This window comes from Zonotrichia albicollis, chromosome 1, assembly GCF_047830755.1.
Source record: "Zonotrichia albicollis isolate bZonAlb1 chromosome 1, bZonAlb1.hap1, whole genome shotgun sequence".
In the NCBI taxonomy this organism is placed as follows: Eukaryota; Metazoa; Chordata; class Aves; order Passeriformes; family Passerellidae; genus Zonotrichia; species Zonotrichia albicollis.
In genome coordinates, this window is record NC_133819.1 from 114,902,839 (window position 1) to 114,921,488 (window position 18,650).

The window sequence follows — 18,650 nt, forward strand, 5'->3', positions numbered from 1 at the left end:
TTAATCTGAAAAGGTCTTGTCAACTACAGCAACAGTGACAATGGCTAACTTTATTATTTTCAAGATACCAAAAGCACACATGTTCAGATTGGGGTTTCTTTGCAAGCAAACACTTGCATTGCTTTAAGATGACAAAGAATGTACTTAACAATACTGTTACTTGTTTTACCACATGAGGATAATACTGAATATACAAACTATTATGCAGCAGCTAAGCACTCAAAAAGCCCATAAGAAGCTCTAAATAAAAGAGCTCTAAAAGCCAACTGAAGTTCTCAAGAGTGGCTAAACAGCCTCTGACATTCTAGAAGTCAGAAGTAAAATAAGCAGAGAAAACAAAGTCATGAAACACTCAGGCAATTTTTTTTTTGTGCCACCAAGTAAACATTTTCATGCTTGATTAAATTTCAATTTATTTCTAAGTGAAGCCTAGCTAGGAGAGAGAGAGGACATGCACTCTGTGAAGCTCCACTACATATGGTGCTGTGACAGAAGTGGCTGGGCAATACTAAGACTGCCAAAGACAGTAATTCCATCTTTAAAGCAGTTGGGATTCCTATTCTACTTTTAACATTCTTTAGAGTATTACAGATATTTTAACTAACCAGAAAACTGCTTTAAAATGCTTAACAACAAGTCATTAAAGATATTGTGGTTTTCTCTACTGTTTTACACTACTACATAGTGCAGAAAGAGTAAATGAAACCACAAATGCCTTGCAGTTTTATTATCCTTCTTAATCAAAATGACTTGATTTTCAGACACACCAAACTATGTTAATTTTTATACTGTGGTAATGCATGGATAGCAAACATTCCTTTGTTGCCTCTTAATATTTTTGTTAATTTCCATGGAAAATCCTAAATTCTTGACACCAGTACAGTACTCAGGTAAAATTTAACAATCTGTCTCTCCATCTGTACCTTCTGAATGGCTTATGTAACATTACTCTTGCAGAAAACAACAAACATATAGTCACATGCCAAATAAAAGTTGTTTTCTACCATTACAACTGCTAAACAATGAGTGAGAATAACAAATCAACCAGAGTTATTGACATAGCTTGGGGTTTTAAGAATTCAAAAATCAAACAAGTAAATAGTGACTTTGAAATCTTAGGACAGATTTACTCAACATATAAGCACTCTGGAGATAAAAACATAGTATATCTTGATTCCTAGAGAAAAAAAAATAGCAGCAGAACAAAGGCATAAAAAGAAGCCCGAGGAGGCAAAATATATTTCAATGCCACACTAAAAATTAAATTACTTTACAGAACTTTGTAACAAACTAACAGCCCTTCTTTGGATTGAAGCAGATAATATTTCTTTGAAATACATTATCTGTTTTATCCAGTTTGGATAAGAATACACACGGCTGTAATCACAAGCTGAAAGTTAAGTGTAGGTGGATTTTTAAAAAGTCTGATGACACAGCTACATCTTTTTCCTGTTGAGTCAAGTTCTTCAAATTTCTACAATGCATAAATACACAGAAAATGAAAAGAATGCAGAATTCATCTTTTTTCTTCTCATCACACCATATTTCATTAAGAGAATATTTTCTTCAATTAAGAAGGGCTGTTCTTAGATTTCATTATCCCAAACTTAATTCAAAGAAGCAATATTATCTTGATGCATTTCTTTATACACTGACAAGCAAACACAGGCACTAACACAACATCACATAATCATGCACTTGCTTGCACATGAACATCCTGAGGTACCAGACAATTCCAGTGAAGCATATATTCTCATTTCCCTTGGACTATGACTATGCTGTTGGACACTGCATGACCTCCCCTCTCCTACCTTTTTTTCTTTTAACAGTATCTTGATACTAAAAATTTAAAGCTAAATTAAGTCTGTACTCATTTTTTGTAGTATTCTTGCTTTTATGTCAATTCTGTGCATTTTATTGATCTTTTCCCATTTCATATACTTGATATAGCCTAATACCTGGGAAAAAATTTCTCTATTAAGATATTTTACAAACAAGATCGATCTGCTGCATTGATTCACACCACAAGAACATAAATGATAAATGCTAGCATTAAAAAAAAAACTGTTGCTAAGCCTTAGTCACATGGAAAAATTCTACTATTTCCATTCTATAACAACATAATGTAGGCTGCTGGCAGGCATTACAAACTCATAAGTATGTAAGATACAATAGAAAGAGTATGCATTCTTGCCTAGGGAAAAATATATTTTTAAAATGGAAAAATCTCTCCAGAAATTAACAAAGAAAAACGGTGCTGTTAGGATGTTATTTAAGAATATGTAGCACCTTTGTGTTTCATTATGAAACTCAAACTGAAGACACTGAAATAGGTAAGTGGGGCAGCAAAGGTCATTGGAAGTCCATGTGGCCATGGGGCAGCTCTCAGTCAATCCTGTATAAACTCTGACACAAATTTTCATGCCCCATTATCACCAAGCTGGTGTACAGTTAACCAATAAGGAAAGTTATCAGGCTACCCAAAAGCCAGCCACTGCATGCTCCCACAGTGCTAGCAGAGCAAGGATAGGAAAAGAGAGAAGGGCTGAGACCATCAAAATTGTAAATTGCTACTGTGGAAACACACCTTCAACATTACTGAAATATAGACCCTTCACTCCTGTCTTGAAATAATCCTGTGTAACATATTTCACAGTCCTTGAAATGAACTACAGAAATGAGAACACCACTACCTATAAATATTTTGAAATGTGAATACAGAAACCAATACAGATAAACACTATTACAAATACAACAATCTTAGTTACTGCACAGCATGTAATGACTATACCATACTGATTAAAATACTAGGAAAACACAGTAACTTCATTCTTACAGTACCTCTGATTCACTTGCATCTCAAGTTGCAGTATTTTTTCCAAAAGTCCTTTTTCAGCAGCTTCCCTCTGTAATTCCAACTCTTTACAAGCAGTTTGTACTGCATCTTCTTTTTCACAATTGAGCTTCTGAATGAGCAATTGCCTGTCTTGCTCTTGGTTAGATATTAACAGTTCTTTCTCTTCCTTTAGCTTATGGATAATAGCTTCATATTTTTCCTGCTGCTCACAGAGAGACAATTTTTCTGTTTTTTCCTTCTCTAGGGCAGTCATTTCCAACTCTAACTTACTCTGCAGTTCTGTTATTTGCTCTGAAAGTCTTTTTTCTGCCTCAGCAGTTTTTTGATGAAGAAGCGTTACTTTATTTAACTCAGTTCTAAGCAAATTTGATTCTTCTTCATACCTATTTACTAGCTCAGAAATACACTGATCTTTCTCAATTGTCATCAGAGTCCTTAGTTCTGATAAGCCCACTTGATGCTCATCACTGCTGATTTGTATTTTATTGTTTAATTTATCTATCTCCTTTCTTAAACTTTCAGTTTCCTTGTCAACCTGAGATCTTAAGGTCTCTTGTTGCTGGTTTCTGCTTTCTTCCAAAAGAAGCTTCATTTCATCAGTTTCTGCCTCTTTCAGGGCAAGTTCAACTTCTAGTTTGCACCTCAAATCAGACAGATCTGAAACCTTCAGTTGTAACTCTTCTACTTGTTGTTGTTTCTCTTTCATAACTACCTCATGAGATTCCTGCATTTGCTCAAGTCTATGCTCGTTCTCTTTTTTTAACTTATCCAAACAGTCCTTGTGCTCAGCTAGGACCTTCTCAAATTCCTGTAAATGCCTGGCTTGTAGGTTGCTTTCCAGTTCTTTTAAATGGCTTTGCTCTAAACTCTCAAGTTCTGCCCTCAGGAGCTGTAGTTTCTCGTTGTTTTCAACATGAAGTTTTTTCAAGTCTTCAAGTACAATTTCACGTGACTGCCTCAGTTCCTTGATTTCAGAATTTTGTGTCTCCATTTGGCATTCCAATTCAAGTAATTTCTGGTCTTTTTCATTCTGAAGGCAAACCACAGCTTCTTTCTCATTCTTTACTATTGCAAATTCATCATTCTTATTCTGAAGAACTTCCTCAAGACCTAACAGGTCACCTTTTAACTTTTTGATTTTCTTTTTACTTTCTTCACCATCTTCCAGTAATTTGTTAATTTTAGATTCATACTCACTTTTCAAAGACTGTAATTCATTTTGATGTTTATCATTTAGCGTTTTTTCAAGTGAAAGCTTTACCTTTTCAATCGTATTTACTATTTCTAAGGAAGTACATTTTAAAGAATTAGAAAAGTCACACTGTTCTCTTTGTACAAGTGTTTTGAAATGGCAAAGATCTTCTTTTATACCTCTTAAATGTACCTTTGAGTCTTGTGCAATAACTCTACACTTCTCCACACAAACACTGAGAGAAGCATTTTCTACTGAAACATCCTTTACACAAGAACTTGTATCTTGCATACGCCTACTGTCTATTGCATTGATAACTGAAGAATAAAGAGATTCTACCATCATTTCTGGGCTTTGTGGATCACTTACGACATTAGGAGACACTAGATTTTCTTCTATTACAAATTCATTTACTGCTGACATAAAGTCAGATTCTGGGCTCTCTGCCAATGAATCCAAGTCTAATGATCCTTGCTTAAGAGCTTGCTCCAAGTTTGGATGGGCAATAGTTTCAAAATCGAACGTGTGAGCATCAATGCTGTCTGGAGACAATTCTTCCAATGGAGCTGGGGGACACACAGGAGGACACAGGGGACCCTGAAGACTGAGTGATGGAGGAGTTCTTGAAGAGGTAGCAATTGCGGTTCCTGTAGCACTTTCCGTCCTTGGCGTGGTAGCAGATTGTGGCGATGCTTGACTATTGGAGGCCTAAAAGTTATAAAACAAGAAATAAATATAAAATGATAACCAGAACCGTTAATATTAAAAATTAATTCAAAATCACAAGGCAAAACAAGAACTTTAAGAAATCAGCCTTATTATTTATAACAATTCAAAATATGTACTACTAAAACTTAAGCAAAAATTGCAGAAAATCAAGGAGATCTTCCATTAAGTTTCAGAAAAGCATCATTTGTAAACACATAAATACTAAATGTTCACCTACCCCAAAGTCCCATGTAGAGCATAGTCAACTTTATCTTACCAGTCAGAAATAGGCACTGGTTCTTTACAGCCTACTTATTTCAGTTTTCCTAATCATTTCATTAGTAAAATATTTTTATTCTATTATTGCCAATATTGTAATTAAAAACTCCTTTAGTACCTTATGCTATTAACTATTATACACAACATGAAATATGGAAGCCCTAAAGCCAACGATACATCTATAGATTCTTAAGACAAAAATATAAAACTTAAGTTTCAGCAAGTGCAGAACACTTTCCAGTGTAAGCCAAAAAGCAGTGTACAGCCTCTGTATCCACCAAGGACACATTCCTGAAAAAGTCTGTAATAGGATGGATAGAGAAGCCATTTTTCCTAGGAAAATTATTGTGAAACACACACAGTTAAAATACATATGGCAAGTAGACACACAATTAGGGGGTATGCACAGGATCATCAGGATCACAAACTGGAAGAGATGCAAAGTTTTCTGAACATATCAGTGCTCTGAAAGATCCCAGATGCATTCTCTGTAACACCATACCTCAACTATTACCTTGCTCTTCTATCCTTCGTTTCTAAGAACTTGCTTGATTTTATTCATTCATAAGAAATGTAACAACCTTGAAAAGAAAGAGTTCCTGAAGAAAAACTCATGGGAATTTTTCTAGCAGAAAATTCCCATAAAATGTTCAGTCTCAAAGTGCTGGAAATCTGGGGGTGCTCTTTAACACTCAAACACTGCCTCCAGCTGATAATTCTGTGATCTTGCTCATGCCTCTTTCTCAAACCATCCACACTGCCTCAATGCAACCAGAATGCATGTCTGGTGTTATTTACTATGTTAGCTATTATTGAAAAACCTCTGCCATCCACTGAATTCAGCTGCTTGACTGGCAACAGTTAGTGGAGCTTGGCAATAAATGTTCAGCAACAGCAAAAATCCCAGAAGTGACTGACATTGATCTGCTGTTGTGTAAATAGCCATTTTTTGCTGTCTCCATCCTGTACAAATGATTGTTACTCAAAAAGGGACCTTACCCTCCTCTGTACCAAGGAAATAATCCTTAAAGAAGATATAGCATATGTTTAACAATTCTCAGCTGTGATTTAAGAAGAATCTATTTCCGGTTTCAATGCTCATCTATTTAGCAGAGTTGCATTTGCACCTCAGCTCTCTTAGCTTTTGCATCTTTATGAATCTAAATCATACAATGATTTTTAAACATTGTAAAAAAACCTTGTGATCATTGCATACAGAATACTGTATTTACAAAAAGTGAACAGGACATGAGACAAAAAAAAAAAAAGAAAAGGAAATGCTCCTTTTTGAATGATTCTGTTAGTCCAGGTTTAAGCATTTCCCTTGGACTTCATTTCAGCTTGTTGTTTATCTAAGAAAGCTTACAAAAATAGATAGTGAAGGGTACTGTGTATGCTGATACATGTCTAGGTTTAAAGCATACTTTAAGTGACAAACATCTACTATTAATATACCAGAAACAGTAACAAAAACTATCATCACAGATTATCAACCAGACACTAAAAAAAGCAATTCAAAGACTTTGAATATGGGAAAGTCTTACAGAAACCCACATGCAAAGGAATGATAGGCTTTTGGCAGCCCTGCAGAATCATCCTAGAAGATAAAGAGTAAGGACTTAGCATAAAGAAGAAAAAAAATAGTCACTCTGTGGAGCAATAATGAACTCTGTTTCCTCATGACCTGGGGCTGTAGCACACTACATGCCTCAGCAGTGGCTTCTGTGAGTTGGGAGTCGAGTGAGAGCACCAGATTACTGCTTAGAGAAGAGTTAAACCTCACATTTTGAGTATCTGAAACTCTATGAAGACTTTATTTACTGAGGAGCCTGAGCGTGCCATCTAGTCTATTTACAATCTACAGGCAGCAATGTATGCACATGTCATAGACCAATTTTTGTAATGACAAAGGAAGAGGAATCAAGAGCAAACAACAGAGACAGAAAACCAGAATTAATTTCCAAGTTCTCAGACATTGCAAGACTACATGCCTTGCTCTAATTATGTTACTACAAAAAACAATAATCAGGGATGCTCCAATTCTCAGGAAGATTACAAGCAGTGTTAAAATTCCAAACTCAACTAGAAGAAGTGGTAGATTTATGATCTGATTTGAAAAGCCAGCTTCCCTTATAACAAAAAATTTTAATACCAAAGGATTGCATATGTTAATTACCTACTAATCACTGAGACGACACCTTAATCACCTCACCCATGGGCACCTTAGCTTTTCCTGGACACCTTTAACCCAACTGCTGACCTGCTTAAACTTTGCATTATGGAAATAAGAGGGCACAGCAACATCTTTGAGGCTATTCAATTGCAAAGAATAAGCAGAAAGTCTTAAAAATGAAAATCGATTTCAAAGTATTAACAAATTAAACAAATATCCACAAAAATGTCATTTAACTACTCCAATGTAATACTAAAGTAAAAAATTATTATTAATATTCTATGAACTTAAAAACTGAAATAATAAGAGCTATGGAGACACCTGAAAAGAAATACTCTCAACCCTCCCAGTAAGTAATTCAATCTCCTCTGACTTGCTCTTTACTCCCTTGTCTGCAGTCACAACTTTTCCCTCCTGCCTAAGCAACTATCAAAGGACAGTTGCTGTGGCTGATGCAGTAGGATGAACTTCCACTTGATCCAGACAGAATTAAACTGCTGTATTACCAACAATCCAGGGAAAGTATCCCAGTCAAATCTGAAGAACAAAGCTTCTGCTGCCACTAGTATGGAAAGGGAAATGCCAGGGTCGAATGTGTCTCTTTTGTAGAGTATGAGAATAATAACATGGGCAGCACTCAACACCTGCACAGCCAACTCTGCACCAAGCTGGCACAGTTCACCACCAGAAAAAGTGGATGCATGAAGATGTAGGTATCTTCATGACAATTATTAAATGTTTATTTATTCTTCTAATAATTTATTGTGAATTCTCAGCAATATTGACGATATAAAAAGGAGCATTTTAAAAATTACTTCAGTAATTCTACACAGGCAAAAGTAGTATAATTTAAAAAAAACACCTCTACATTAGCTGCAGAGAAAACCAACACAGAGAAAGACCTTGTGTCTTTCAACAAGTAATAAAAAGAACATTGCCTTTGAAAAGTAAAAAATCTCTGACAAATCTGTTTGTTTCAATACCAAAAAGAGTTCAAATGAATCACTGAAATGACACACAGAGATGGGCATTTTCAAGCTGACATCATGAATGGCCCAGCTATGATTGTGCAATGCAATTTGTTCCACGGAAAGAGACAATTATCCAAATCTGTCTAAGCACCTGACATTTCTGTGTGAGTGAAGAATCCAAACTAGTCAAACAAAAGCAAAATAAAAGAGTGTATTTTCCTGATTTGGCAAACATCTTTTTCAGTACAGCCAGATACTTGTAATTTTTTTTCAGGTAAGTATGTCTGAAGAAAGAAGGGGAAATTACAAACTTCACAAATTCAGTTATATTTCCTGCTTATCTTTCTAATGTTTTTGTGCGTATTTTGAATTAAAACATAAATTTCACATGTTTCTGACAGTGCAAATCTTTGTGAAAAAATTAATTTATTAGAACAACTGTTACTATCCTAATTTCTTACAAGATAAATTTCAGGATTTGGGGCTCCATATTGGGGGTGAATGTCTATATTTTAGAGCAAGGTCTGTTGTAAGGGCATGTTCAGAAAACAACAAAATTTCACAGAATTTCACTTCCAGCAATTTCAATGGCTGTTACAGTGTTCAGGCCCTAACATTCTAATTCCTAATGGCTGTTCATTTGAAAAACAATCTTCATATAAAGAGAAAACAGCTGAGAAATAATTCTTAAGTAATACACCTTTTCTATATTACAGAACAAAGAGCAGCCCAGATTTCATATTTTACACAAATAAAAGATTTTCAATAAATCTCCTGTTCAAATTCCCAGAGAAATCAAAAGATAGAGAACTTCATGTCACTTGGTTTAAGCAGGAAATTGTTATTCAAAATTAAACATGACCATAGCTTTATCTGTTACATAAGATGCTTCCCAGTCAGCCAAGTGCAAACAAGAATTTACACTGCAGACAATAACACAGCCCCTGGAAAAACCTACTGATTTTCTACAGCAAAAGAAACCCAGTTTGAAGCAGTCAACTTCACAAAAAAATCTTAAGCATTGCTAAATTCACCCAGTGTTTCCCTGAGAAAGGCCACAGTCAGAAGCTAAAAGGAACCTATGGGGTGTACTATAGAATTTAGAGGCTGCATGCACAGAAGCAGAAGTGATTGGCAGAAACACAGTTTCTAGGGGAAGGAATCTGCTTGACAGGCAGAGCGAAACTAGCAAGGGATCTTCTTTACCATCTGTTCCTTCTGTACTCAAAGAGAAAGACTGAACAACAGCCAACCAAAGCCCTAAAATCTCCTTAACTGCTTGTGCCAAAAGGGCCTAAGAAACAACGCAGAAATCCAGAGAAGTAACAAATTCACTGAATACAAACTAAAGCAATGCATTCTGCAGACAGAAGATCTGAAAGTGACAGAAAACAAAAATGTAAACAGAGCAACTCTACCTCTACAACTTCTGTGGAATACAAACATCTATAAAATATTCTCAGAATATTTACTACTTCATGATTAGAAAGAAAACTTATGCAGTTAATCTTCATATCAAGAAAAAAAAAAGATGCATTCTAAAGTGTTTGATAAAACAATGTTATGAAAATATTCTACTGTTTTAAATATAATATTCTCTTTTTTATTGATAAAGAAAAGCAAAAATACCTTTTGCTCATTCAGCAGGTCTGTAATAGTTTGTGACATTTCATCCAAACTCTGTGCTGCCTTGACCAGGTTATGTAGAGCACGTACATGCTGGTGAAGAGGTTCAAAGTCACAAAGTATGGGAACCCTTAAAAACAGTACAGGATTACTTTTTTCCACACTGTTAGTTTAATACTCCAATCTACTAAAATATTATGTGTATATTTCAACAATACTAAGCTTGCCTCTGTATAAGGTCTGTATTTTCTTAATTTCATCTATTTTATATGAAAAAAAAAGTCTATGAAGACTCCCTGGTATTTTTGTTTAAAATTTAAAACTTGGGCACTTTTAAGGAGTCCATAACAATAAACACAGTAATGACCAAGTAATTACAGTCTTTCCGCCCAAGGAAAGCATTTGCCAGTAGTACCTAGTGTTCCAATGACAGTAACAGAAGTGATTAGATATCTAATTGAAGCACTTGTGTTTGCAAATGACTATATTTTGTCTCCAGCTGGATGCTCTCCAATCCAGCTCTTCCTCTGAACAAGCAATTAATTCTCTACTGTTTTATTTTCATGACAGGTAACCTAAAATTAAACAACTGATTAATGCATCCTGATCACATTTCAAGTGTGGCAAAATAAGCTGAAAACATGAAGCAATAGTTCATCTAGACTAACAATATAGTAAAAGCAGATTACACTTCAATGTATTCTGAATTCTCTATTGAATATATAGGGCAAGTGGCATTAAGTGCATTTTTGCAGAATTAAGATTTCAATCATTGCTCAAACACAATTTCAGAAGACAGAAGTGCTGTAAGTAAATTAAAACATCATTTTAATTACGCTGCTGAGAGGTTCAGTGCTGATAGAAAAAGACTTTGTGCCGGGTCTCAGTTTTGCTTATTGCTTACTCTTTACATGTTAAATGAAAACACCAAAGAAAGTACTGCTCTCAAGTTTCTTCTGAAGATCAGCATCAACCCAAGGTGTGTGACAGCTTTTGCCCACATGAGTTACAAGTTCATCACTATCCTCTATATTTTTCACCAAATGCAACCCTGAGCCCAGAAACCAGGAGGAATGACATAATCCCACCTCTATTGCCATCAAGTGGAAAGCTATGTCACTACAATTCAAACCAAATGAAACATCTTAAGTCAGTGATTGGTTTTCTGACAATAGCAGGGCAAAATTCTTCCTGAACTCAGTATAAACTTCCAGGAAAATTGTAAAATTCTTGCAGATTAAAAAAATCAGGTAAACATTAGGAATAAGATCCTATATTTGCACTTTTTTCCCCACAAAATTGATGAGGAGCAACCCAAGGAGCAGAACAAGAGAAATTAAAAGGATACATCAGCTATAAAATTACCTATGGCAAATCCACTATGATGGTGACTAAGCTCACTACATTTGCTAACTCCACCAACGCTACCATAAAGATAGTCAGGAATTCTGAATCAAAAAGAATGCCAGTCCAAAAGACAGATGAACAAAGGCAGTGAATCCAGCTCCTGCCTTATGCACCAATAACAGGCATTAGATTGACACTGTTGGTGGACCTGATAGATGACAGTGAAGCATCCTCCTCTTGCATTTACCTTTGTAAATGCGATCCCAATTTTGTGGGACTGTGGCCGTGGGGCTAAAAAAAAAAATCCAAAACAAACAAACAAATAAAAAACCAAAAAAGAGGAATCACAGCAAATCTCAAATCTCTAACTGCAGATCTCTTTTAGGAAGAGGATGATGATCTGAATGTGGTCATACTGACAGATCTCCTCCTAGGCCGAGCCTTACATACAACTTGCTACTACCCATTTCTGGCCCATTATCTTGGGTTGGCATTTCTCCACCTTGACTGCTCTGAGTTTGGAAGCTCACACTAGCAGTCATCTTTTTCACTAAGATATCTCCAAGTTCTAGATAAGGAACTAATCCCATAAACTGCTTCTGAGACAAACCAGTAGCTTTCCTGTCTACATATGCATGTCTGCCTTACTGTTGGGAAGTAAGAAACATAGAAATAGAGCTGCTACTCAAAATGATGGATTTCCATTGACAGCAGAGGCACTTAAGAAAATGCATTTTTTTAGCAAATTCAGTCTAATAAAATTGGAGGAAAAGTAGTAATTGAATATAGGAGATCTCTATGATCTCATGCTGAGTTAAAGACATTTATTTTATTTCCTACAGAATACCACACAAAAAAGAGCAAAAGAAAAAAGTATCAAATCTCATTCTGATCTGACAAAACATAGTTATGAATTTATTTCATTTTAAAGCTGATAGCAATTGTTTTGGTCTTTAGCTCTGAGGCAGATCAAAGGAACACCCAGCAATACAGAATAGGTATGTTCAAACCATCAGAGCTTGAATACATATGTATCTGCATTAAGTCAGAGAAGATCATTGCTTAAGAATGGTAATAAGATCAGAAAATCCTTGCTTGTTTTTTATGGAAAATGACCTAAGGGGATGGAAAACTGATGAGGATAGGACCCCCAGGAAACCTATTTCTGTAACACACAAAGTGTAAAGAGGTGCCTTACCTGAGTAATGGCTGTACTTCTGAAGGACAGAAAGACTGCAAAAACTGCAAGTCACTCAACGAGATATCTGGAAGCTCACTGTCAAATCTGCGAGGTTTTCGTGTCTGTAAAGAAGATATTAATTTACACACTGCTGTAAAGTATCAGATGACTAAAGAAGGATCAAGAAGAGCTTAATAAATAACACGGAAAAGTCAGCAGTAAACTGATCTCTTACTCTTAAAAAGATTTTAATTTTTAAGAAATCATGTCTGGTCCTTTGCCCCTAAAAAACACTCCTTACACTTGTAATGATTAATTATGCATAGTACTTGGGCAGCAGTAGAATAGAGTATTCCAGCTGGAAGGGGACTACAATGAGCATCTAGTCCAAATTCCTCCCAAGCATCATAAACATTATAGATGTGTTTAGAAGTTAAGGGATATGAAATGGCACTGAAGCTTTATATATTGTGCTGCTACACATACAAATATTAATTCAGTTTGGTATTTGAGACACTGAAGTGAGTACAGTTCTTATTTCCCAAGTATCCTTTAAATTAAAAAAAAGGCTGAAAAGGAGAAGCTGAAAAGGTTAAAAAGGCAAAGTGAGATGGCAACATTAGAATCAAGGAGTTAGCTTACTTCAATTAACCAAGCTGTATGAAATCAAAGCTAACAGGCAATACTTAATTACAGTGCCCTCATGTTATCAGCTAATTAAGAGGCAAAAATGCTTTTCCACTCATCCACTGATTACATGGAAAACTTTTACTTGCTTTTACCATCCAATTAATTTTATTGCTCTATTATTCACAAGACAATTAGATGATCAAATTATTCCTCCTGGCTTCTTTTTTCTGATCATTATGATTAATTTTTTTTCAATACCACAGACTAAAAAGGGACTGCACTACTAAAAAGGAGAGCTGACATTTCCTCTCCCACTGCACTGCAAGTTACAAGCCAATGTTAATATAGGTCACTTGAAATGGCAGAGAACACTAGCTCCCAGCTTCTTCATGTGTCACAGCAATGCAAAGGGCATATAGCTTCAATGAAAAGCCCAGGTTTTTAATTTATAAAGCTATTTAGAAATGAAATAAACCCAAAAATATGAATACATACACAAAAGGATGGAGGCCAGGAGTCAAGTCCTCTAAACAAACGATTCCTTAGAAAAGACTTCCCTGAAGAAAAAACCCAAACAACTTATTTAAAGGAAGAAATGCAACATCTCAAGAGAAATCAACAGAAGTTATTGCAGTTTAATAGCTGAACTACATTTGGAAGCATTACTACTTATATTGATGTCCACATAAAACCGCAAACGACCACAGAACATCACACAAAACCCACCATTCAAGCAGAACTCCCTTCAGAGTAGTCTCTTTTTGCTTAATGTACACACAGGCAAAAGCCTCAACTTATTTTTGAAATGCTCACTGTAATCTTCCTCATTTCCTTTCCAAAAAAAAATTGATAAACTTTCATTCAATTTTCTTATTTTAGCTGTTTATTCAGAACACAAGTGTCAGAGTTTGCAGAAAAAGTAATCAAAATTCTATTAGTAGAATCTTTATTTTTAATTATACTTTTAAAACTTCAGGTGAAGGTCATTAGACATGGATCTTAGTTCTTGGATTTTTCTGGAGTAGTACAGAGAAAGTCATAGCAGTACCCAAATATTCAGTAATGGTTTTAGCAGTGTTATTTAAAAGAACAATAAAGCTCAGAGAAGTTCACAAGGCATGTTTAAGCACAAGCTGCACCTAAGTGTGATAATAAGAAACTGTATCTTTTACAATAATTTCACAGCTTTCACATTATTTTGGATTAATCTCTATGAACTAGTTAATTGATTTGATCAATGGAAAAATATTTTCTTTGTAATATGACCAGCATGCACTTCCTATTTAAATAAAAGAAAATGTTCAAGTCTTGAAATAAGAATATGATGAAAATTATTTTAACTACAAAGACAAGAGACATACTTCAACACAATTCAACTTCACAGAAGAGAAAGTACTTACTAAAGAGTTTACCAAAAGATTCTCTTTTCGCCTTTTCAGCTTCATATAGATGTTTCCCATCTTTTATTAGAGCGCCTGCCCACTGTGAAAGGGGAAAATACATTGTTACTTGTTAATTTATATGCTGATATAAAGGTTTGGTCTCAAAATTTTATTTACTTACCTCCCTGTAGTGTTTTATGAACATTTTTCTCCTCACAACTTCAACAACAGCTAAACAGTACATCTGAGGAACAGTGCTGAGAGCCTCCACAACTTTGACCCTTTCTAGGAGCTCTGTTACAAGACGAAGCAGTGCTTGCAGTTTCTCTCCATCTTGGTCAGCATGAAGCATTACAAAACAACACCACCTACCAAAACAGATTACACTTTAGAAGATCACACCCTGGCAATTTTTTTTCTTCATTTAAATTAGATGAGCAACACATCTGGATGAAATGAACAATGACATCATTTCACATGGGACAACAACAGGCTAACAACAGTACCAAGCTGTACAGAATTCAGTAGTCACCTTGCAGTTTCCTATTAATTTCTCACACAGAATATCCAGACACCTAAAACATATATCTACCACCATTTGAGTTAAGTCATTGGTTTTGAATGTCTTGGTAAGACATTCAAGTTATTAGAATAAATAACTTTAGGAGTAGTACTAATGCAACTTTCTCCAGCAGAATTAAAAAACGCTGATACATCCTGGGCAAAAAAAAAAAAAAAGACCACTTCTTGTTTATAGATCTTAAAAATACTTATTGAAAAGCTTTAGCAAAAGGTATTGAAGATTAGAATGCTATCAAAGAAATAAGAACATAACACTGTTTGGGAAGTCCACACAATGTACTCGCACCACAAGCAACAGCCACTGCAACAAATTCTCACATCTTGTAGCTCCATCTTCAATTCCCTTAATCATATAATAAATAGAAAAATTTCAAGCACAGACATCAATATAACTAAACCACAGGATAACTATTGGGAAGGTGATCAACTGGTGTGCTTGAGGAGAAATATTACAGCAACTTTGCCACCAGAAAAGACTTAAGGTGGAGGTATATGCCACAAGTAACAAAAAACATACAATTGCTTTTACTGACAGAATGGAAGCAAAAGTGAAACAACAAATACAAACAAGTCAACATCAAGCAAACAGGAATATATACTAACAGAGACACTACAAGATTTGCACTCTTGACCTTTTCATAGTAATGATTTCCTTCAGACACACATTCCTTAAACTGACTTGCTGCAAGTGGAAGTACTATAAAGTTATGAAGTTTTAACTTACTTCAGTCTGACTTGCAGATTATTTGCAAGCTCCTGTTTGGCAGTGGTACATTTCTGTTTAATATCTAACAGTTTTCTGTGATTAGTTAACATAATCATCAGCTGATTTGCATGACTCAAACACAAATCAGGCAGCACAGAAGGATCTTTCAAGTTCTCAGCTCTCTTCTGATTAGCCAAAAATCCCTAGAGGAAGAGAGACATTGTTACACAAGCTTTGTGACAATCAAGAAGAGTGAAAGTGATACATATTTGAGAACAAAGAATGCAAGAATTTCAACAAACTTACTGTAACTACTGAGAAGTATAACAGAATGATACATACAGAAAGCAAGTGTCAGAGCTGCTTTCTTTCAGTTCTATAATCCAGTCCAATCAATTTTGTTCCATATTCCCCTACCAAACAGCTACCAACACAACCCTAACAGAACTTCACATAACTAACCAATACCAGTGAAAGACCACAAAACTTAATCAGCAGAAACATAGTTACTAGGATGGAGGGGATCAACCATCATTCTAGCTTCTGCTAACAACCTTCCTCCCACTTCTGGCATTTGAAAGATTAAACATCAACTTGGAGCACGTTCAATACTACCGTGGGCTAAAGAATTTCTATTTCTTGCATAAAGAAATTCCCACATGAAACTAATTCTTCTCAAGAGCCAAGATCAAGTGCAACACATCTTATTTGCATGCAAACTGTACACTTACATCATAAGTAAAGGAATAGACAATTTATAAAAGGAAATGTCAAGGAAGAAGGTTTGAAAGCTGAAGTCTCTGCCAAGTCTTGAAAAGGTACAAATTCTAAATTTACAGCAGCATTTAAACAAGGTGGCAAAGTCTCTTTCCAGCTGACTGTAACGTTTCTTACTCCAAAATGGGATTCATAAACTTGAGGTAGGCTCTTCATCCAAGTGAAGAAGGAAAAAATAGCTTGCAAAGTACCACTCACAATAAAGGGCAACCAAGCATAGGGATGGGAAGACTAGCTTAGCCATCATAGCCATCATGCTAAATTCACTTGAGTTTAGTACTAGCCTACAATATAAAGTCCACAAGACTGAGATTCAGTATTTGCTTCTAAACTTACTCATTGAATTTATTGGGAGAGAGGCTCCACTTTTAAACAATGCTGCCAGAAGTACTGGTTGTATCCACCTTCATTTACCAGACCAAAGAGGCAACAGGGAGCATGCTCCTACACAACTTTCAGCCCAGCACTGCCCTCCTCAAAAGGGGCCTCTAAGCTCCCTCAAAATAGAGAGACAAGATTGTTCATTTATCCCTACCAATAATATATCAGTGTGTAAGCAGGAGTAAGAAACTCATGCCTTTTTTCAGAGTCGCAACTCCAAGGTCATGGTGAAAATCTGAACATTATCATGTATTGCCAAATAGGCTTTTATTTATTTTCAGTAGCAAACAAGACATTAAAGAACAATCCTAATTATCAAGATAACAAGCTTTTTACTGTATTTAATAAACTGTATTTAATAAAATAACTTTCATATGATACTGAAGTGTTCATTAAAAATAGGAGCTACATATTTTATATTTAGTATTTAACTAAATTTCTTATCACTTAAAATGACACTGTCCAGTGAAGGCATACTACTTTTTCTTCTTACTGCAACACTGATGACCAACCATTAACCTATTCCCTGATCCTGTATGACTGAGTGATAAATTACCAAGGTTTCAATATCTCCTTTCAAAATTAAAACTAATCTACTTAACACTTAATACTTATCTCTAACTGAAGTTCTGATTTTCTAGCTGTAGCTTTAGACCACACAAAAACATGACAAGATGTAAAAACTGCTAATATTTAAATGTCAAATTGTAATGAAATAGCACCATATTTACCCTGTGTGATATGTTGAAAACTATCTTGCAGAAAGACATGCAACTGGTTCATTGTAACTTTAACAGCTTACACATAAGAAAAGCCTACCATCTTTCCATGCTGCACACACAATTGTGTATTACCTGAGCAAGTTCCTTTTGTTCATTCACCAGTCTGCTGCAGCTTGCTATCATCTGGTCCAATGCATAGAGTCTATCCTCAAGACCTTTAATAGCCTTCATGTTCTGATTATCTAGTTTGGCGATAGTTTGGCGACATTCTGCCAGAAAGGGTTGGATGATCCTTGGATCAAGCTAAAAAAAGAAATTTATTAGTATTTGACACACTGAAAGGTGATTTAAGTTAGCCAAATGAGGTTTTTTAACCTCAAATATTTTCCTTTTTAATTTTTTTTTCATCTAATGTATGACTACATCTATCATCTGTTTCAGAATTCTGAGTAAATGAGTATGTGGATTCTATATTACAGCATGAACTTTTCTGAAGTATTCCAACCAGACCAATCAGAGCAATGGGGATCCTTATAGAGAAGGAACACTGGGACAAGGCGAGTTGCAGATGGAAGAGGCACTTTGTAGCTAATGGACAGTCTGACCTGTGACAGAGTCTACACAGCTACAATCAAAACCCCCAGTGAATGTGGCTCAATGGAAAATGCAGAAGGGAGGGTAGTCAGAAAAAGCTGCAAGAACTGCAAATCTTTTCCCACTAAATGAGTGTTTTAATTGACTACTTAAAGCAGATAATTTCTAAGCAACTGGAAAAGACCTAATGAAAAAAGAGCATATTTGTCATACTTTTAGCTAGAGAGTTTTTTTCTGAACAGAAACATGTTTTTGAAGTTGTTTCATAATATCTGAGAAAAAAAAGAAGTATTGGAAATATTAAGAGTGTACCAATGTCCACAGATATTAAGGGTGACTCTTCACACTGTAAGAGTAGTGAATTGAAACAATAGTTCTAGAAACAACATGACCTTATGAAGGTCAGAGTTTAGTGTAAATCTGAAATACATTAGTCAAGAACATAGTAAAAATCATTAGGTGATAACAGAAGATGAACAAATTTGCCCAAATTTATCCAAAATGGTTATGGCATGCCATGTCTTAGAAGAGAATTTAGTGAAA

The 18,650-nt window shown here is 35.3% G+C and overlaps 1 protein-coding gene across 2 annotated transcripts in view; it reads right to left on the minus strand.

Moving 5' to 3' along the window:
• Positions 1-18,650, minus strand: part of RB1CC1 (RB1 inducible coiled-coil 1) — a 65,979-nt gene that overhangs the window by 14,281 nt on the left and 33,048 nt on the right. For both annotated transcript variants that reach the window (XM_074550997.1, XM_074550992.1), the window contains exons 8-15: positions 17,646-17,816; positions 15,652-15,836; positions 14,527-14,713; positions 14,364-14,445; positions 13,459-13,520; positions 12,352-12,455; positions 9,810-9,936; positions 2,842-4,757 (exon numbers count right to left, since the gene is read on the minus strand). In XM_074550997.1, the coding sequence (XP_074407098.1) occupies positions 2,842-4,757; positions 9,810-9,936; positions 12,352-12,455; positions 13,459-13,520; positions 14,364-14,445; positions 14,527-14,713; positions 15,652-15,836; positions 17,646-17,816 (2,834 nt within the window). The remainder of the gene's footprint in view (positions 1-2,841; positions 4,758-9,809; positions 9,937-12,351; positions 12,456-13,458; positions 13,521-14,363; positions 14,446-14,526; positions 14,714-15,651; positions 15,837-17,645; positions 17,817-18,650) is intronic.